We start from the raw sequence: 22,167 nt of genomic DNA, 5'->3' as shown, positions 1-22,167 counted from the left end.
AGTCCTGAAGAGGTGGGTTGAATACAAACAAATCAAACATAAATTATTTTCTGATACATTTATCAGTGGTCCACAATACAATCCAAATTTGTTGACATTTCTTGCAAGGGCCTATAATGTGCAAGTGTTTGTGTTGCAACATTGACATTATTGTTACATTCGAATCAACACTTTGTGGCTTTTTTTTTTTTTAGATGCTGAAGGATTCCTACAGCAAACTCTACAATGCAAAAATCAAGAAGTTCATGAAGGATGACGTGCCTCATTCCAAGAGAGAGGTCAGCCTAAAACATGACATGGGATTGCCTCGCCTCGGAGTAGACTTTGGATGTCTAAAAACAAAGACACCGAACACAGATTTGGATGCTGATTCACAATCCGGTGGCACCACATTTTCTCCTGAAACAGCTGGCGATTTAACATATGGGAGCAATATGAACCTTCCACCATTGGGTCTTGGCTTGAATGGTCCAGTTCTAAGTGGAGGTCAGGTGAAAGTGGACGATGTAGTTCAGGTACCACAGATTAATGCTCCTGACATCCATCTGTCCGGGACATCACCAGGGAGTCCGAATGTCAACACTGCATCTGCTATACAACTGCCAAACACTGACAGTCCATCTGATGACTTGACAATGCCAAATGGACTGAAAAACAATGCAACTTTCACAGCTCCACAAATGGGTTTAGATGTTAACACCCTTGACACAGGGAAAAATCTTAATGGGGGAAATATCTCTGGCGTTCCCAAAGTGAGCATCGAAGGAACAAATAAAAAATTTGAAATGCCAAAATTCAAACTGCCAGACTTGGGCCTCACAGGACCTGCTTTAAGTGGGCCAGAATGTGAAGTCGGGACACCAGATTTTCAAGCCCCAAATGCTCCCACAGGTAAAATTGGTCACAAGTATTCCAAGAGACTGAAAAACCCTGATCTAAATGTTGACAACCCTTCCAGTTATGTAGAATCACCTAAGATGAGTCTGTCTGGGAGATCCCCTGACTTTGGCTTGGAAACGCCAGGTATGAATGTGTCACAACTTGATCTAAATGGGCCAGCTATTGACTCGCCTTCTGGTAAAGTCAAAGTGTCGTTTAAGAAACCCAAAATTGATCTTAAAGCTCCATATTTAGATGTGGATACCCCATCTGGTAAATTTGAGCACTCAGGAAAAAGTGAAGCTGATGTCAAAACCCCCAGCTTAAGTCTAAAAACGCCCAAGATAAAAGGTGATATTAATGCACCTGATATAAATCCACCCAAAGCTGGCCATAAAAGTCCACATTTAGCCATCCACACTCCATCAGCTGGCCCATCTGGGAAATACAAGCCCCCTAAATTCTCAATGCCCAAATTTGATTTACCAGACACTAAAGTTCCAGGTTTTAATGGATATCACAAGGGACCAGATGTGCAGTTGGTAGCACCAGAGCTCAAAGCTGGAATTGCAGACCCAAATTTTGACTTAAATGTAACCTCAACTGACATGGATATTTCAAGCCCAGGCTTTGGACTCTCTGGGCCTAAAGTTAAAGGCCCTGACTACCACTTAAAGACTCCAGACTTTGATCTATCTGCTCCAAAGTTTAAAGAGAGTATGCAGTTGCCTGGTATTGATCTCAAAGACCCAAAGGTAGACCTTAATAACCCAGATGTGGATATTAATATGCCTTCTGGTAAATTAAACATTGATGCTGATGCTCCCTCTGGCAAGTTTAAATTGCCAAAATTTAAGCTCTTTGGCACATTACCAAAGAAAAAAGACACAGATATCAATGCAGGGATGAAAACACCTGAACTAACTTTGAAATCTCCCAAAATGAAGGGCATAGATTCTCCTGACTTGAATGTACCGAACATGGATCTCAAAGCTCCAGACTTAAAAGGGCTTAATGGTGACCTAAAGACTCCAGACTTTGATCTTTCAGCCCCCAAATTTAAAGGGGACGTTGATATAAATGTACCCAACGTCAATCTCAAAGGTCCTAAAGCAAATTTGGACTTGAATTCAGATCTGAAGTCACCAGATTTAAGTCTGAAAGCACCAAAGATAAAGGGTGGGATTGATGCCCCTGACTTGGACTTACCAAGTGCGGACCTTAAAGCTCCCAAGTTAGACATGAACACTCCAGATGTCAATATTGGTTCACCAAAAGCTAAATTTAAAATGCCCAAATTAAAGATGCCTAAATTTAGTCTACCAAGCCTTAAAGGACCTGAAATTGATGGAAACTTAGATGGTCCAGATGTTGATATAAATGTACCCAACGCCAACCTCAAAGGTCCTAAAGCAGACTTGGAAATGCCAGATGTTGATATTGCTGGTCCATCTGGAAAATTTAAAAAGCCAAACTTGAACCTGCCTGATTTTGGGCTTTCTGGTCCAAATTTAAATGGCCAATATTTGGACTTCAAATCTCCTGACCTAGATGTATCTGGTCCTAACCTCAGTGGTGGAATAAATGCACCAGATTTGAACATGCCCAAGGTTGATCTCACAAGACCCAAACTGGACTTCAATTCCCCAAATGTCAACTTAGACATGCCATCAGGTAAAATGAAAATGCCAGACCTTCACTCTCCAGACTGGGATGTGAATGCTCCCTCTGGCAAATTGAAAATGCCTAAATTTAATCTTTCAGGTACATTGCCAAAAGCACCAAATATGGACTTGAAGTCAGATCTGAAGTCACCAGATTTAAGCCTGAAAGCACCAAAGATAAAGGGTGGGATTGATGCCCCTGACTTGGACTTACCAAGTGCGGACCTTAAAGCTCCCAAGCTAGACATGAACACTCCAGATGTCAACATTGGTTCACCCAAAACAAAATTCAAAATGCCCAAACTGAAGATGCCTAAATTTAGCCTTCCAAATCTAAATGGACCTGAAATTGATGGAAACTTAGATGGTCCAGATGTTAATATAAATGTACCCAACGTCAACCTCAAAGGTCCTAAAGCAGACTTGGAAATGCCAGATGTTGATATTGCTGGTCCATCTGGAAAATTTAAAAAGCCAAACTTAAACCTGCCTGATTTTGGGCTTTCTGGTCCAAAGTTAGATGGCCCTAAGTTTGACCTCAAATCTCCTGACCTAGATGTATCTGGTCCTAACCTCAGTGGTGGAATACATGCACCAGATTTGAACATGCCCAAGGCTGACCTCAAAAGCCCCAAACTGGACTTCAATTCCCCAAATGTCAACTTAGGCATGCCATCAGGTAAAATGAAAATGCCAGACATTCACTCTACAGACTGGGATGTGAATGCACCCTCAGGTAAATTGAAAATGCCTAAATTAAATTTCTCAGGTACATTACCAAAAGGACCAAATATGGACATAAACACAGATCTGAATTCACCAGATTTAAGTCTGAAAGCACCAAAGATAAAGGGTGGGATTGATGCCCCTGACTTGGACTTACCAAGTGCGGACCTTAAAGCTCCCAAGATAGACATGAACACTCCAGATGTCAACATTGGTTCACCAAAAGCTAAATTTAAAATGCCCAAACTAAAGATGCCTAAATTTAGCCTTCCAAGTCTAAAAGGGCCTGGAATTGATGGAAACTTAGATGGTCCAGATGTTGATATAAATGTACCCAATGTCAATCTCAAAGGTCCTAAAGCAGACTTGGAAATGCCAGATGTTGATATTACTGGTCCATCTGGAAAATTTAAAAAGCCAAACTTGAACATGCCTGATTTTGGGCTTTCTGGTCCAAAGTTAGATGGCCCTAAGTTCGACCTCAAATCTCCTGACCTAGATTTTTCTGGTCCTGACCTCAGTGGTGGATTAAATGCACCAGATTTGAACATGCCCAAGGTTGATCTCAAAAGCCCCAAACTGGACTTCAATTCCCCAAATGTCAACTTAGACATGCCATCAGGTAAAATGAAAATGCCAGACCTTCATGCTCCCGACTGGGATGTGAATGCTCCCTCTGGCAAATTGAAAAAGCCTAAATTTAATCTTTCAGGTACATTGCCAAAAGCACCAAATATGGACTTGAAGTCAGATCTGAAGTCACCAGATTTAAGCCTGAAAGCACCAAAGATAAAGGGTGGGATTGATGCCCCTGACTTGGACTTACCAAGTGTGGACCTTAAAGCTCCAAAGCTAGACATGAACACTCCAGATGTCAATATTGGTTCACCCAAAACAAAATTCAAAATGCCCAAACTGAAGATGCCTAAATTTAGCCTTCCAAATCTCAAAGGACCTGAAATTGATGGAAACTTAGATGGTCCAGATGTTGATATAAATGTACCCAACGCCAACCTCAAAGGTCCTAAAGCAGACTTGGAAATGCCAGATGTTGATATTGCTGGTCCATCTGGAAAATTTAAAAAGCCAAACTTGAACCTGCCTGATTTTGGGCTTTCTGGTCCAAAGTTAGATGGCCCTAAGTTCGACCTCAAATCTCCTGACCTAGATTTCTCTGGTCCTAACCTCAGTGGTGGAATAAATGCACCAGATTTGAACATGCCCAATGCTGACCTCAAAAGCCCCAAACTGGACTTCAATTCCCCAAATGTCAACTTAGGCATGCCATCAGGTAAAATGAAAATGCCAGACATTCACTCTCCAGACTGGGATGTGAATGCACCCTCAGGTAAATTGAAAATGCCTAAATTAAATTTCTCAGGTACATTACCAAAAGGACCAAATATGGACATAAACACAGATCTGAAGTCACCAGATTTAGGTCTGAAAGCACCGAAGATAAAGGGTGGGATTGATGCCCCTGACTTGGACTTACCAAGCGCAGACCTTAGAGGTCCCAAGTTAGACATGAACACTCCAGATGTCAACATTGGTTCACCAAAAGCTAAATTTAAAATGCCCAAATTAAAGATGCCTAAATTTAGCCTTCCAAGCCTAAAAGGACCTGAAATTGATGGCAATTTAGATGGCTCAGAAATCGACATCAATGCACCCAACATCAACCTCAAAGGGTCCAAAAGTGGCTTTGAAATGCCAAATGTTGAGTTTGGCAGTCCATCTGGTAAATATAAAAAGCCACATTTGAAAATGCCTGAAGTTGGGTTTTCTGGTCCAAAGTTAGATGGTCCGGAAGGACCAAATTTTAATCTAAATCCAGATGTGAAAACCCCAGATTTAAATCTCAGAGCTCCGAAGATAAAGGGTGGAATTGATACTCCAGAGCTAGGCTTACCAGACATGGACTTTAAAGCTCCCAAGTTAGATGTAAACACTCCCGACATCAACATCGGTTCTCCTGATGCAAAATTCAAAAAGCCCAAAATGAAGATGCCAAAAGGCCCCAATGTTGACATAAATGGGGATCTAAATATTCCAAATGTAGATGTTGATGGTCCAAAAGAAAAATTGAAAATGCCAAGTTTAAATATGCCAGACGTCAGTCTCTCTGGACCGAAGGCAAAAACACCAGACATTCATCTTTCTGGACCTAAACTGACAGGCCCCGGAATGAGTGCGCCAGATTTGTATTTGCCTGAACTTAGTGCAAAACATCCTGATATGAAACTGCCAGAGTTGAACAGTAATATTACTGGTCCAAAGGTTAGTGCTACAAATGTTGATCTCAGCATGCCAAAAGCGGGTATCCAGAATACACAGCTGCATCTAAAATCTCCAGAATTTGACATTGATGATCCTTCACTCAAATTCAAAAAGCCTTCATATAAGAATCGTAGATCAGATATAACCGGGGGAAATATGAGAATACCTGTTTTGGACTTAGATGGAGATGTCAGTCTTCATCACACTAATGGAAAGTCACCCAGAACCAAAGCAAGATCCAGCTACCCTGCGTTGGATGCTAATTTAGGCCATTTCAATCATTCAGATCTCAACATTGATGATTTCACAGGAAAGCATCATGTGCCTAGGGCCAGAGGGTCCACGCTGGACCTCCAAGCATCACATAAAAATAAACAGATGAGCTCCCCTTCTGGTGTTGAAATTGGCATGAGGGACCCCAGATCCACCAGAAGAAGAGTCGCAGCTGGTCACACTGTAAATAATGTGCGTTTACCAGGTAACTCTCAAGACTCAAGAGTGAGAGTGCCTAACAGTTCAGACGGATACTACGTCACTGTTTTCCCCACAGAAGCACAAAATAAAAACATGCCCAACCGCAAATATAACACCCTCGGGGGGCTTGACTTTAATCCAGGAAATGTAAACCTTGATGTTCCAGATGAGAATTACCTAAAAGGGTCAACTTTCTTTTTCTCCAACCTCATGTAGGATCCAAACCAAAAGGTAGCAAATGTATCTTTGAGTGAGCTTTGTTATCAAATGTATTTATTGTGAATTAAGCTGTCATATGTTGTTGTGCAATATACGTAATGTATATTAATGAAACAGGTCACAGCCGCTCTCACGGAGGGATTTTTTTCGTACTTATACCTTTGTGATAATGCAAAACTATTATTATGTATTGCAGCATTCTTGCACTTTTTCATATTTTGTAATAATCAGTATTTATACTATAACACATGTTTGAAAAGTATGTATTCTTCATATTGTTGTAGCCTCCAAAGGCTCAAAAATCCCCAAATTGTCCTCCTAGTTCATTTTTGATGTTTTAAAACTGGAGGGAGAAATTTGTAAATTTGAGTGTTAAAATTTGTAACAGTGTGCATCATAGTTTTATACTATTTGTAACATGTATATACTTTGGAAAATACTACATTTGATATTTACTGGTTATGTGCTGTATATAGTTGACACTATTAAAATGATATTAACAGTTTTTCTTCTTTATGTTTACTGTTGAGGACAGTGGATGTGTACTTCAGTGTTTTTCAATCCTGGACCTGGATTGAAAAATGTTATTCACCTAATTCAAATAAATGGGTCGTTATCAGGCTTCTGCAGAGCTTGATAACCAGCTGATCTTTTAAATCAGGTGTTGTGGAGCAGGGAAACATCTAAAACATGCAGGGCAGGGGTGCACGAGGATTGAAAAACAGTGGTGTACTAGAGTGCTAGAGTGTACTAGAGTATTGAAAAGTGAAGGGAACAAAAAATTCAGTCCATCACCACCATCCACTATAAGCACAATAACAAACATAAAGTAGACCTTTGTGACAATGTCAACAAAAACTAAAACATGTATAAACTTTGTAAAAAAAAAAAGAAAAAAAAAGCTGAATCTGTGACAGAGCTGTAGATTGCACAGGTGTTCCTATTAATGTGCTTGGTGAGTGTATTTTCATTAAGTTCATTTAGGGCAAATAGTTTCTTAAATAATCATTGTATATTTGTAGCCAGTTATCAAAACAGAAGATTAAATTAAATTAACAATTATTGTAAATAAACACATGAAAGGATGAAAGAATGAATGAATGAACGAATGAATGAATGAATAAATAAATAACAAATAAAGAAATAAATGGAAAATAAGAAATAAGTAAATGGAAAATGAATGAATGACTGAATAAACAAACAAAAACACAAACAAATCAATAAATAAATCCATGGCAAATAAATGAATACAAATAAAAGGCAGCATCAGAGTTTATAAAGAAAATGGAAGCATGAGGAAAACGATGAAAGTTCAATTCACATAATATATTAATTTGATTTGTTTTTAGAATTTATTTTGAGCATATTTTATACTTTTTTAGGCTGAGAAATAATAAACATAATTCTTAAAATTTTTCTAATGAAGCATTTTATTAGCATAGTGTATCTTTAACGTTTTAAACTTAACACACTTTAAAAATAAACAAACTGGTTTCCTTGGAGACTAAAAGGAACCATGGGAACCAGCTCTGTCGTCATCAGCACGCGCCATCACACCACACGGAAACGCTGCCACCACGACCTTTCATGCGGCGAATAGAGAGCCGCTGCAGCTACTAAACAGGCGTTTACTCAGTTTATAATGTTTATATCAGTTTATCTTTAGAGGGGCATTGATTACATGTGTCTGTGGAAGAAAACGGAACCGAAATGCTTCGTGTGTCTGTGGTAGTTTTTGGCAGAGGAGCCGCGAGAAGGGTAAGAAACATTTAACCTGAGCAGCAGCTGCACTTAGTTTCATGTTATTGACTTTATTTAGATATAAATACACACAGTTCATGCACTATATTTATAATTTAAAGCATAAGAAGGAGACCCAGCTGTGTATATAGTTGTAATATAGTTAGATATGCAACAACATACTCAAAACAATGAGTATAGACATTTATTATGAAAGCTTTAAAGGACAAGTTCACAGCATTTCTAGTCAGGAGCTTAAATGAAAACCAGAAAACCTCCTGTCAGTATACAGAACATCACTGTATGATTATATGTAGTCTCTAACAGCTTATCTAGCAGGCTGCACTCATATGACTATTTACATTATGGATAATTATTTTGGTTTTAGTGAAATATTAGAAAAATACTGAATATACACGACAAGCTGCCAAATCAAAGATATTTTCTACTTTACAGTGACTTAAAACAGCAAAAAAAGAGCATCAAATCAACTAGTTATATTATATTCTTGATTAATAATGTAAAAACAGGTCACATTTTCCCCCAAGTGTGTTTTAAACCAACAGCCAGGAGGTCAAAATGAACATTAGAGCAGTTTTTCTTGCTGTTATCATTCCTTCTGTTCATACTGACCATTAGAAGATCCCTTCATAATGTTTACAATGGAAGTGATGGAGGACAAAATCCACAGTCCTCCTTCTGTGCAAAACATTTATTTAAAACGGCTGAAGCTTCATATGATCTGAAGCTAATATGAAGCTTCAGCCGTCCAAATTATTCAAATCAGGCCTTCTATTTTCCAAAATTACTGTGTTTTTAGTGCCAAAGTCTGTTTTTGTTACTATACTTCCACCAAAGATCAACAGGGAAACCCTAAGAGGGAATTTGATGCTAAAAAGACTGTAAATGTGTCAGATATCACTTGATATGACTAATTTAGACTGCTGAAGCTCAATAGAAGCTTCACATCTACTTTTAAATGAAACTGTGTGGACACACTGTAGATTTTGTCCTCCATCACTTAACATTGAAAGCACATTTGAGGGAGATCTTTTAATAGTCAGTATGAACAGGAGGAATGATAATAGAGAGTGACTGACATGTTTCACTGTTCATATGGACACCTCACTGATGGTTTAAGACTGACTTACCAACCCTGTGTTAGCTCCAGCTTCTCATATAGTACCTGTTGTTAGTAATAGATGTTTTTTGAATGTGTTTGTGTATTTTGGTCATTTCTCAAGCTGCTCAACTAACACAGAGTCTCCTCTTCCTCCTCAGTTTGCCTCATCGTTCTCCAGTGAAAGCGCTCTGCCGTCCAATTTACTGCTGCCTACAAACCTCGTGGATCCTTCCAGATTAAGTATGTCACATACTTCTTCTCAACTGAATACGGTTGCCAGTGGTGGTCTGTGTTCTCCATCATCAGAGTCAGCTCCACACTGACTGATTCATGTTGTCTTTTCCTCCGCAGAGCGACCGCCACCTCCTGCAGACAGCTCCCTGCCTGTCCTGAGGACGTGCAATGCTGTCGTTCCTTCTCACCTGAGCCCCGTCCACACGTGGGTGGAGACTCTGGAGAAGCCGGACAGCGAGCCGCTGGGTGTGGCTCAGCTCCACCCCGACGTCTTCTCCGTGCCTCCTCGGTAAAGCTGACACGCACCGATTTAAAGCTTCAATATGCAATTTAAAAAAAACCCCATAAAACTCACGTCTTGTGAGTTCTGCTCTGTTAGTGTCCCAAACATCATGAGCTTACGGACAATATATGAACACGACCTAGATATCGCCCGTTATGTTTACTGAAGAGAGGAGAATAGGGAGTGTTTGGTCGGTAGAGACACAGACGGAGAGAGAACGACGGAGAGAGAACGAGGGAGAGCATGAAAGCGAGAGAGGGCAAGAGAGAGAGAAAGCAAGAAAGAGAGAGAGTGAGAGAGAGGTGATCATATACTCGCCCTAACATATAAAAATGGCTCCTGACATTTCTAAAAAACAATAATGATTAAGGTGAAACTAGGGGGGTCCTGACACCTCTCAAATAGGAAAGTATGGTATTTGAACCAATCTTAACTTCAACTGTGGCATAAAATGTTTTAAAAATGACAATAATATCGTTTATCGCAATTCTTTCTGGGAGAATAAATCATCCAACAGAAGTAGTTATCTGAACACCAGCTGAAGTATTGGATTAAATATTACAGCCTGTGAATCCTGGATTAAACCTTTCCTTCTCTCTTCTCTCAGGCTCGATATTCTGCACGCAGTTGAGACGTGGCAACGAGCTTTTAAAAGGATCGTAAGTACAGATTGTCTTTGAAATGTTTGTCCTGTCACCTGTGTTACGATAAGAGAGGAAAGACTGCATGCTCGGGTTTCAGATATGTAAATATTTAAAATGTTACTGAGCAGAGGAACAGATACATAACAATAGTGAAGAGTATTACCTGAATGCACTAATTATGAGTGTCATAGACTTAGAAAAGAGTTAATTTGCAAAGTTTAAAGGTAAGACGGGAAATGTATTTTACAGCACATTTCATATACAACAGCAACTCAAGGTGCTTGAAATAAGGAATAAAAATACAATACAATAAATAAGAAAATATAACTATATATCAAACCTCAGTCTGGTTAAAAGTGATAATTACAGATATTTGATAAGCTGACTCCAGCGTGTTTTTAAATGTTACTAAATCATCTTTTATCCATCAGATTATTATTTGTATGGAAAAGTCTTTGAAATACCATTTAGTCTGAATTAACTGAATAAATGAAAACATTAAATATTAAATTAAACAATGTTTTAGTTTCTTGGTCAGTATTTATTAAATCCTGTCAGCTCCCCCTGGTGGCAAATTGAGATATTACAGATACTAGAACTAAAACACTTTATCATATACATCGTCAGCAGATTAGTTTTCCGACTGCTTTTGTATTAAAATTATTTTAAAAATGCATATCATGTAGAGCCAATCAATGTCAACTTATATCAATATAAACAGGTTAAACATATAACTAATATTGGGCTTAAAAGAAGTATTGGCTTTTGTGCTCTGGTTAGGTATTTTTCACAATTTCTCCATTTTTTTCTTTGTTTCTTTGTACTGTTATTATTAATTATATGCAACTATATTATAGGTTGAACTTGAGAAAAGGCTCAAACTATGAATGAAAAAAACTTGATAAATTAAATTAAATTACATACATTTTACATTTCCGGTATATTTGTGGGGAAAAAAACAAGAGAATCTGGTTATTTAACGTCAGCAGTGAGAGTGAAGCAGCTGAAGTGTCTTTTTTTAAATTTTCTCAGAGTCACGCCAGCACAAAGATCAGGTCGGAGGTCAGAGGAGGAGGCAAGAAACCATGGCGACAGAAGGGAAGTGGACGAGCTCGCACCGGAAGTATCCGATCACCGTTATGGAGAGGAGGTGAACGATTCGTCATCTGACTCTGTTAATTCGTTTTTACAGTCAAAAATCGTAAAGTGAAGACCTCATTTGTTGTTTATTCTCCCTGCTTATTAGAGATAAAAAAAATAAATGTGTTTCCATCTGTCAGTCATTTGACCTCGAGTGCTTCACTTGATGTTTTGTCTCAGGCGGTGTGGCTCATGGACCCAGAGGACCGACCAGTTTCTACTACATGCTGCCCATGAAGGTTCGAGTGCAGGGACTCAAGGTGGCGCTGAGCTCCAAGATGGCTCAGGTAAAGGAAAAAACACACACAGATGTCAGTGTTTGAGAGCTTAAAAAAACATCTGATGATAAAATATAGACATTTCTTTAAACATAAGGATGCTTTTTTAATATGCTTTATTGAAGACCTGTGATCATTTTACAGTTTGAAAACAAACCTGTCTGGACTCTGCTGGATAAAATGTGGTGGAGGAAGTTTTTCTAAATTTAATGACTGTTACAGAAGAAGAGGGTGCAATTAAAAGATCATCACTCAAAGCTCAAACAGTGAAAAATGATGTAAATTGATAAACAGGTGGATGGAAACACCTGTAGAGAGACAAAAATATAACACAATTTTTTTTAAATGGGGACACACATTTTAAAAAGCTGCTGTACAGTCCCACTTAAGGTCAGAAACTCTGGAAATTGTCTTGAATTCCAGATCTAGTCATCGTTTTACAGATTTCTTGAGGCTCTTTTTTACATTTTGAGATATCATTAATCTTTGTCAGCATTATAAACCAAATGTTACATCTTTTTCCAGGACTACCTTCACATCGTAGACTCCCTGAACATCCCTTCACCCGACCCTCAGTACCTGCTGGACCTCATCAAACAGAGACACTGGGGAGCGTCTGTGCTAATAGTCGATGTGTGAGTATCGTCATCATCAGAGCTCCTGTGTGTAACTCTGCTGCTGGTTTTTTCTCAGCGCTGACTTTGTTCTTGTTGATTTTTTTCAGAGGTGAAGAGTTTCCTGAAAACATCCTGCAGGCCACAGCGAGTTTAAAGACGGTGAACATTATTCCAGCAATCGGTAAGTTATCGCTCGGCATGTCTGTCTCTAACAGGTGTTAAAAGATTAAGTGTTTCAGATGTGTCAGAGTAGTAATGTTTTGTCGCATTTCAAAGCAGAGCTACGTTATTACAGTTAAGGTGTTAAAATGTTGATCAATAGTCTTCGATTCAGGATTCAGGACTGATTCATTGATTGATAAGAACGAAGATGCATTTCTTTAAATTAACTTTTTTTTTTTTTTTAAATGTCCTGGTATTGCAGCTTTTAATACTGTTAGACTGTTTATATAAAGCATAAATTATCATCCAAATCTGCGTTATTCAACCTTTTTAGCCAAATTCATTCCAATTTATGGAAATTATGGTCATTTAAATGAATGTAGACCTCATTTTTTAGTTAATGCCTGCTGTCAAAATTGACCCGAAGACAACAGGAGTGTTACATACCTGCAACTCTTGGTTGTGGGTCTGTTGGATTCTGTTATAATTTGTCAGTGATCATTTTACTAAGAAGCTAATGACAAACGGCATCACAAACTACTATCACCCTGATGATAAAATGTTTTAATATCATTATTTTTGAAGAAGTAGTTGCAGGTTGTGCATGATTTTCTATGTTTTTCTTGTTGGTAACAAAACTCATTCAGAACCCTAACCAACAATGAACTGATCTACTAACTAGTATTGTGTGTGCATGATCTGTATTAAAGTGGCTAAAATCTGTGATTATCATGGTGTTATTTTGTGTTTCCTCTCAGGTCTGAATGTCCACACCATGCTGAAACACGAAGCCATCATCCTCACGCTAGAAACGGTCAAATTTTTGGAAGAAAAGCTGCTTTGGCACGACGAGCGTTACACACCTCTGTACCCCTTCAAACTGCCGTACTCAGACCTCCCATAAGATGTAATATATATAGTGACGAGCGAGACTTTTGTTTTCTTTGTGTTTTATTATGTTTAACAAAAAAAATTCATTAATAAATAATGCTGATGATAAAAACCGACGTCATGTCTCATTGAAAGTATCTAAAAGGCATTTTAAGAGCGTAAGGCTTAAAATCGATAATTGAATTTGTACGGGAGGAGACCGTTGGCCATGTCGTTCCTGATCTCCCAGCGGAGCGCAGAGCGTTTCTTCTCTGTTGGCACGGTGTAGGTGTTTCGCACGTAGACTCTCCGAGGCTTCGGCTGGAAAACACAACAAAACAAGAATTAAGGTACTAAAATAGAGAAATTGGGAATTGTTTACTTTCAGCAGCTCCATCCACAGTTAACTAACTATCCAATAGAAGGAAAAATAACAAAAAAAATACCACAAAATTGTACTAAAACAAATATGTAAATAAATAATAAAATACTTGATGTGCAAAAACTACTTTAACATTTACGTATGTGGATTAAATTTAAAGGAAATCTGTGTATATGGCACATGAATTTGTGAATGGCTTAAATCACAAATTCTCAGTCTGTGATGCCTTCAATCTGCGACCAACTGTACTAACCCCAAAGATTTTTAAATTTACTGTCACCTATAACAAAGAAAAGCAGCAAATCCGCACAATAAGAAGCTGAAACAGGAGAATATTTTTCCTTTTTGTCTGGGAAAGTTATTAAATTATCAAAATAGTTGCTGATTAATTTGTAGCTTCTTTAAGGTTAAATAAACTGGTTTCTATACCTGAACATTTGACTATTTGTTAAATTGAGAGGTCGGTGTATAGGTCTGGGTATCAGTACTCGATGCCTTTAAGTTCTCGACCGAAATACACTGATATCAAGTAGTATCAAAACGTCTCCCATCAAACGATACCTGTACTTGGATTGGTACTGGTATCGTAATTTCTTAAAATGATACCCAGCCCTATCGGTCTACAGTTAACAGGTTACTACAGTGTGTGTGAATGTGTTCTCAGTTTACGTGTATGAACTGGTTTCTCTGTAATCTGATTATTTAAGTCCATGTAGACACACACGCTTATCTGCCAGGAAACCACTGAACAGTAAATAAAGATCTTGAGGTCAGAGTTTGGGTCACAGAGAAGATGATTTAAACTGATAATGGAGATTATTTGTGCATAAACATGTGGCAGAATACTTACTGGTGGTGGCTGGTATGCGAGTCGTTCCTGTAAAACAAGCAAAACTTACTGAAGCGAAACAAGTAAAAGCAGAAACTGAATACAAGGATGTGTGTTTTTTAATATGCTGCAGTTTCATTGAGGCCACTGAGCTGTGTGTAACTATACAACATTTCCAACTACTAAAGTAGACAGTAGATAAACATGAATATTATGGTGTCATATTTCAGCGCTTCATCCCTACATGAGTCAACTGAACAATGTTTGAAGAATTAAAGTAAATATTTGTACATTTATTCTATTCGACATATGTTTTTTTAATATACCTTTATCTCCATGCGCAGACCTCTCCTGTCTGTCTCTCCTGGAAGTTTACACATTTCCCAGAGCTGCTTATACTGGAAATACCTGCAGAGACAAGACGATCACATGGCCAAATGAGTATGATGTGTATTCATGTTTTGTTTTGGGGTGTATTATAGTAGGTTGTGGTTACAGTTTTCTTTATCTTTCATATCTTTAAAACTATTCTTTCAGTCAATATCTTCACATTATATCCAGGTGTCAGTTTTCTTACCAAAAACTGGGTGATTTCACTGGTTTTTAACTTACTTGGCCACTGGGTCCGACTTCTTAATGGTTTGCTGTTTCATCACTGGTCGGATGACTGAAACATACAAGAATAATTAATTTTAAACAGGCAGGTAAGTGTCATTATTGAAATAATATGTGTTGGTGTATTAGACAGTAGAAGTCACACAGTAGATTTGCCCAATTACTGTAGTCTAACATTTAGTTTGGGTCAAATTTAACCCATTTTAACTTTAAAAACCACATAAATTACATTCTTTAAGCCGGAAGTTTTATGACTTGTTTCTGTATTTCTACATTTAAGGAGCATCACTTTTACTCAAAGTTATGAGGATTTCTTCCACCACTAATATTAAGTTGCTTGCGACTTACAGGATTTGGGTTTGGGCCTGAGGTAATGGTCACTGTGAGTGTGAGCCTGTCAGAAATAAGAACAACAATTAAGTGATTTTCAGTAGAGAAATTATGACATTCAGGCTTCAGAACAACTAGTAACAAAATCTGTCAATGTCTCAAATGTGCAAAGTTTAGAAATACAAACAAATACAAATCAAAGTGCTCTCTTCTGTAAAACCACATTTTGAAACATCACATAAATCATTGGAGTTTACCCACCATGCCTCTGATGTAGGATTCAAAGACACCCGTGGAGATCTCATCGCTCTCAGAGCTGTGCGAGTCACGCCGGCATCTTACGTCTTCATTCTCTGTCTCAGAGTCGTCATGTCGAGCCGATAAATGAAGCTCCCCCAGACGTTCCTCCAGAAAGCTTGTTGCATCTGCAAAAAAACCATCAACCTAAACACTCTGCTTCACAATTACCATTTAAAAAAACAAAACAAATAACAGATCAAATGTCAAACTTCTTGGCAGTTATAATGCCTTGTTTGTAGTCAACTGGTTGGGGGGATTCAGACTACATCACAAGTCTGCCTTTACTTAAAAAAATGAAAGCTTAATTGTTCACTAAAAACTACAGATGTGTAATATTATTAAGAGAGACACTGCTCCACTGTGTCCACCTGCTAGGCTACAGCTAACTGTATCTGAGTAGGTTGTGTACAGTGGCTTTTTGTCTTACAGTCTATTTTTGTCTGAGGCTGATACTGGACAGATATACCACACCACTAGTATGAAGACTTAAGACTTAATCCTTATAGTGATCAATTTCAGGCTGTTAAAGGTCCGATATCTTGATACTGATGCTTTCTTGAACTAATCTATCAAACACACATGTAGCATGTTACTAATGCAGAGACAGAACGCCATCTACCCTTCTTCTTCCGTCTGAGGTTTCCTTTCAACTTTGCGTACGTTTTCCACCTCGAATCCACTTTGGAGTCGATAAACTTGATGTCTTTGTTGCTCCAAGACTCGTCAGGATCATCATAGTCTACTTTGTCCTCGACTTCTGGCTCCATTTTACTCTTCATATGAGGATACTGCGCCTCTGCTTCAAGCCTTTCATATTTTTTACCCTCTTCGAGATCAAGCCCACATTTGAGTTTATTCGGACCCTTTAAGAATTTGTCCTGAGCCACAGAAACGTCACGATGTTGAGTCATTTCATCTTCATTTTCCGACTCTCCGTGGAGATCTTTGTGAAGCTCATCTTCTTGGTTTTTAACTTCCCCTGGTCGCTCTTCATGTGGTCCATCATCTACACCTTCGGGTTCGTCGTCTTCGAGCGCAGACATCGGATGAGTCTCGTTGTAGTCCGGCTCGTGCGTGGGTTCGATGTAAAACCCGCCGAAGCTGCTAAGCGACTGATTGTCCTCTTCGTCGTCTCTCACCTCTGAAAGATCTCCCCGGCTGTCTTGGTCGAACTCGGTTATGGTGTGGTCGTCCCTGTAGTCACCCCCTTCCTGCTCCTCTGGTCTGTAGGTGCCGTAGCCAGAGGTCATCAGACTCGGCGCCGGACTTTCACAGCTGCTGCTACGGCTTTCGTCAGCATCGCAGCTGTCTTCGCCATCCTCCAAACTCTCTTCCCTGTTGTAGCCTTGGTAGCTCAGCTCAGGCTTTTCCTCCTCCGAAGCCTCCTGGACGAACTCCTCTACTTCAACAACAGGTTTGAAGTCTTCCTCGTCAATCACTCGCTCAATCTCCACTTTCTCCTCTTCCTCCTCCTTCTCATTGTCCTGACGCTCTCCGTCAGACCAAAAAGAAGAACTGAGAGAATTCTTGTCGTCGTCGCTCTCGTGGTCCCATCGAGTATTGTACATTTTGTACATGGTTGTGAGTCGCACTCCTGCTGAGGTGTGTGTGATCTGAGGAGGCAGAGGGCTTAAGGAAGGAGCTAAGAGGATTACAGCTGACATGCAGGAGCCTCTTCTCACTGCTGAAACAGCGCCGACTGCTGGCGACCAAAGATATTACACCTCAGTTTCTTGGGAGTTTATTCCATTCCTTTGATTCTGTCTTTAAGTGTACGATTAGGCTAAATATTTAGGTCATTACATAACCAATGATCTGTGAGATAATAAGGACATTAACAGACAGTGTCGAAGGTTGCATGCTCAAACAAACATGTTTGTAAATTTAGTATGTGTTCAGTGACTGAAGACTTTTTAAACTTGTCTGTATCCCACTGTATACAAAGCCCACCTGTTGCGTTGCTACAGGAAAGGCAGCATGCAGAGACTTACAGTGGCTTATAATGACAGTATGGGGCTACTCCAGGCTAAATGTTTGTTAATGTTTGTGCACCCACCTGCTCTGCTGTAATACGAAATCCTATATATAGATGTATATGTAGACTATCTGGGTCTGATAATGATATTATTTTGGACTTAACGAACACTGAGCGGAGTTCTGCAAGGTTCTCATTTAGACAGTGGAACCATTGGCGTTCCAGCCTGAATGCACATCTGATCATTGATTGTTTATTTATTCTTTCTATTTTTATTCTTTTGTATTTTATTGTGATACGCCCCCTCCCCATATTTCATGTTTTATTTTTCCTTGAAGTGTCTCTTTATTTTATCTTTTATTTCTGGAATTGGTTTTGTCCATTTTATTCTGGTCCAGTCTGTTATTTAAAAATTCTCCATTTAATTACATTTTATACTTGATTTTTTAAAATCCTGATGTTAATGTTCTGCCTCTTATGAAGTTCTTTGTAACTCTGTTAAAAGTGTTTTTAAAGTAAAGGTTATCTAAAATTTTCCACAATCAAGTTTTTGTTACCCGAGTCTTCGCTGTACACAGATTCATCGCAGACGAGAGACTGTCCTTTATGTTTCCTGCAAGTGGAAGAAAAAACAGTTATTGTTACGTCTCTAGCAGAGAGTGAGTAAAAAGATCCACTTAAACAATTAAACAGAAGATTTATGATTTTTCTCCTCTGGCCTGTTTAAGTGACATCTGGTTACTGCATATTTTGTGTATACAATAAAAAATATAAACATGGTGATCTTAAGAGTCTTCAAGGCCAGACCCAACCATCTACATTTTTACCTCATTTTTGTAAAATATTTCATGTTCCTGAATTTTGCTGATGAGCCTTAAAGTTTAATTCCAACATATCACAGATATTGGCTTCTCCTCAGTTCACACATGCCAGACTATGCATACAAATATTATAAAAAATCACCTCAGGACTTTTCTCTTGATGAAGCGTCTCTCCAGGGTGTCGGGGGTGGATGCGTGGCTGTCGGTGTGCGGTGGGTACAGGGTGTCCTCAGGGTCCGACTCCACCTGCAGCCTGCTCGGAGCACCGGGAGGCAGACGGAGCTTCGGAGCCACCGAATGTTGAGCGTAAGAGTCATTGCGGCTCTGACTCCATCTGTAGTCTCTATTCTGACAGGTGGTGAGCACCTGTGTGGTAATTAATACAATTAATAAGTGCAGGATCCCCCCCCCCCGCAGAATGTGTTTATCTTAACCTGTGTTTAAGGTAAATTATCAAAATGTAGGTTTTTGTCTCAATGGTTTATTTCCTTGTAAACATGCACTAAACTTTACAGCATGGTCCCATCTCATCCAAAGTGATGCAAAGATTCATTTGTGGGAGGAATTTCCCTTCTGCATTTTAAAACTTTGAGTGAGAAAATATTCTGATTATATCTGTAAATTTGACTTGAGACACAGGTAGGGTATTGGGATGGATTCTCCCAATAACCCAATATCCATACTCTCTCTCTTGTGGAGTACTGATGCATTAAAACCTTTTTTTCTGATGTCAAATTTCAGAAAGTGATGCCAGTTATCTACATTTGGCCATTTAAAAAAAAAAATCATGTGTGAATAAAAACGTACCTGTCTGTCATGGTCCACGTTTCCTGCATGTAAGAAAAACCCCTCACCAGGTCCATCAGTGTAAGACAGACTAACTGTGAAGAAAACACAAAATTCACCATTTAGCACACAACAATAAGTACACCTGACTGCTGATATGCTTGTTTGTTAATTTGACTTAGAAACAGTGCTGTAATTATTCTGTTATCATCGTCACAAACTTGAGATAAGAAACTCAACCCATGTGCCGTCACCTTTCTCTTTGGTGTAAGCGGGAAGACTCGGCTGAAATGCAGCTGTGTGAGATTTGGTGGAGTGTACAGGAGGAGGCGAGGTCAAGCTTTTCCATTTCCCGTGTCGAATCAATTCATCAAGATCTGACATAAGACAAAGATAAACAATATATCTTGTGAGACAAGTTAAAATGTGAATATTCATCATCTCTATAGTGATTCACCAAAGACTGATGAGAGTTGCTCAGATCCTTAAAAGCTGACATTTTATAGACTAAACAATACCATAATGAGAGAAAATAGATGCAGTCAGTAGATATTTTGTTAAGTTAACCTTGCTTGAATTCATGTAGTCTGTCTTTAGATATATTTTTGTAGCCGAGGATTGTCAGTTGTTCTTGAATCTCCTCTTCAGAAAAATCCAAGTTGGCCATCATATATTCAGCTTCAATTCAACAAGGTAATGCTGCCTTGTAAACCTAAAAAAAAAGGGAAATAACAGTCAAAAAGTTAATACAATTTCAGAGAACACGGCAGGTGAAATGACACTTATTTAGGTTTTTATAAGCAAAATAAAGGTTTAAAAATTCAAAGATATGGAGAAGAACAACAGGGACTTTGAGAGAGAACAGGGCTAGTTAAATCACATTTTTTTTCCTGTTTTTAAAAGCAAAATAAAGGTTTCACAAATCTGACAACGTTACGGCATTTTGCTACGATATCTAAAACTTGTTCAGACGTGTAAATAGTGAAAAAAAGGAGAATACGCCTCTAAAATATCTATATTTAAGTCTCCTTTTCCCTTTAACACCAAGTCCGAAGTTCAGTTTGGTATTCAGCTTTAAAACAGAATAAAAATGAGTTGCAGCTTGTCTTATACTCCCATATATCTGAGAATAAGTACACCAACTTTTTAATTAAAATGTAGTTTAAGTGAAAGAGGTTGTTTGGCATTAAAATAATAAAAAAGTGCACAGATGTACGGAAGTGTATAAGGCTAAAAGTTAGCAGCTAAACAGGCAATAAGTTTAAATATTAACAATGTTAGATAGTAAGAGAGGTTTAGCGGGTTAGTTTTTCACCTGCAGGAGAACCGGTTCGCGGTTAAAGTTGATCCATCACGGTGATTTTCCCGTTTTTTTGTGTGTGTTTTATTGTTTATAGGCTCAAACAGCACCAAGACAACAACAGTTAACGAGCTTTGAAAACGACGCTGCTGCTTCTTCTTCTTCGGTGGGTTATTTTAAACAGCTGATGAACCACAGCGCCATTTACTGGATTTAAAGGCGCACTGCAGAAAAATGACAGTTAATAACTCAGCTGACTGTCCGCCACCTACTGGATTTAAAAGCGCACTGCAGCAAAATGACAGTTAATAACTCAGCTGACTATGCGCCACCTACTGGATTTAAAAGCGCACTGCAGCAAGATACAGTAAATAACTCCGCTGACTGTACATTTTACATTATAAATTCATATTAAGAGTAAAAAATTAAATAAAATAACAAAAAAACAGTTACGCTTTTGTATGTTTTTGTGTTTTTATATGTCTTTCTTTACTTTTAAGTTTTTATGTATGGTTTTTTTTCTTTACATGCAATAAATAAACATAAAATATAAACAATAAAAAAATGTAACATAATGTATTCATATATACATGTATACATATATAGGTATTTTAGTATGATTTTGGGGTATTTTTAGTAGTTACCTTTTAGTTTTTTCTTTTTTCTTTTTTTTTCAAGTGTTTTTTATTAGAGCACGTTGAAATACAGTTACAAATGTACAGTATACACACATCTGTGCGCATAAAGTACAGGTCATAGTGCACTTTTTTGATTTCTTAGAACATAATAAATGAAGAAACTGATACAAAATGTGGAATGCAAAAAACAAAGAAAGAAAAATAGCTAAGAATAACAAAAATTTAAAATATAAATAAAAAATAAAAAGTAAAAAATAAAAATACATAGACAGCCCCCCCCCCCACCCTACCCAGTCTTACTCTTCCGTCTGTTCACTACTTTGTTGATGTGAAGGGGAGATGTCAATTTCTGATAGGAGGTGTGAGATAATAATAATCTATTATTATATATAGTAATCATAAGATACTGGAATTAAGTGTACTTTAGTTGTCTTATATGTTACGTATAACCTGATTTCACATTTCCACTAAAGGTCCCACCATTTCTTTTGTATTTTAACTCACCTTTTTCAAACAGCAGCAAAAATGATGTTTAGCAAAGACTAAGATTTGTACTTTAAAGGCAAAATAATGACAAAACCAAACAATTTTCTTTTTTGGGTCAATTTCCACCATACTGTCAGCTTTAACCTTCATTTAATTTAAAAGAAAAGGTAAGTGCACCCCTCCCTGTTTGTGCAGTGACGCCCATCCTCCTCCTCAGCCTGCAGAGCTTCAGCTCCTCATGAATAAACAGCACTTTCTAACATCCTCCCCTTCCAGCAGGCAGTGGGGTTTCAGTCAGGGGGGAGACTGACAGGTAGACCGTCCGTGAGACCCGTCTCTAATCTGGGAAAAAGGGAATTATAGCGTCTTCCT

The 22,167-nt window shown here is 38.4% G+C and overlaps 2 protein-coding genes across 2 annotated transcripts; one reads left to right on the top strand and one right to left on the bottom strand.

Moving 5' to 3' along the window:
- Positions 1-7,815: 7,815 nt before the first annotated feature.
- mrpl4 (mitochondrial ribosomal protein L4) lies at positions 7,816-13,463 on the top strand. The gene is made up of 9 exons (XM_062429783.1): positions 7,816-8,000; positions 9,264-9,345; positions 9,457-9,628; positions 10,230-10,281; positions 11,299-11,416; positions 11,587-11,693; positions 12,210-12,319; positions 12,409-12,482; positions 13,222-13,463. The coding sequence occupies exons 1-9, from the start codon at positions 7,953-7,955 to the stop codon at positions 13,365-13,367; spliced, it is 909 nt and encodes a 302-aa protein (XP_062285767.1). The 5' UTR covers positions 7,816-7,952; the 3' UTR covers positions 13,368-13,463.
- Positions 13,463-20,816, bottom strand: hyls1 (HYLS1 centriolar and ciliogenesis associated). The gene is made up of 12 exons (XM_062429768.1): positions 20,687-20,816; positions 19,939-20,083; positions 19,626-19,748; positions 19,393-19,466; positions 18,728-18,951; positions 18,322-18,377; positions 15,751-15,914; positions 15,508-15,553; positions 15,157-15,211; positions 14,871-14,952; positions 14,566-14,592; positions 13,463-13,654 (listed from the first exon to the last, which is right to left on the bottom strand). Exons 2-12 carry the CDS (start codon positions 20,039-20,041, stop codon positions 13,520-13,522), a joined length of 1,089 nt encoding a protein of 362 aa, XP_062285752.1. The 5' UTR covers positions 20,042-20,083; positions 20,687-20,816; the 3' UTR covers positions 13,463-13,519.
- Positions 20,817-22,167: the final 1,351 nt, after the last annotated feature.

The sequence above is a fragment of the Scomber scombrus genome, chromosome 2 (genome assembly GCF_963691925.1).
Source record: "Scomber scombrus chromosome 2, fScoSco1.1, whole genome shotgun sequence".
NCBI classification, from domain to species: domain Eukaryota; kingdom Metazoa; phylum Chordata; class Actinopteri; order Scombriformes; family Scombridae; genus Scomber; species Scomber scombrus.
The sequence above is the reverse complement of the archived record's forward strand: the minus strand, read 5'-3'. Positions and strand labels throughout refer to the sequence as shown.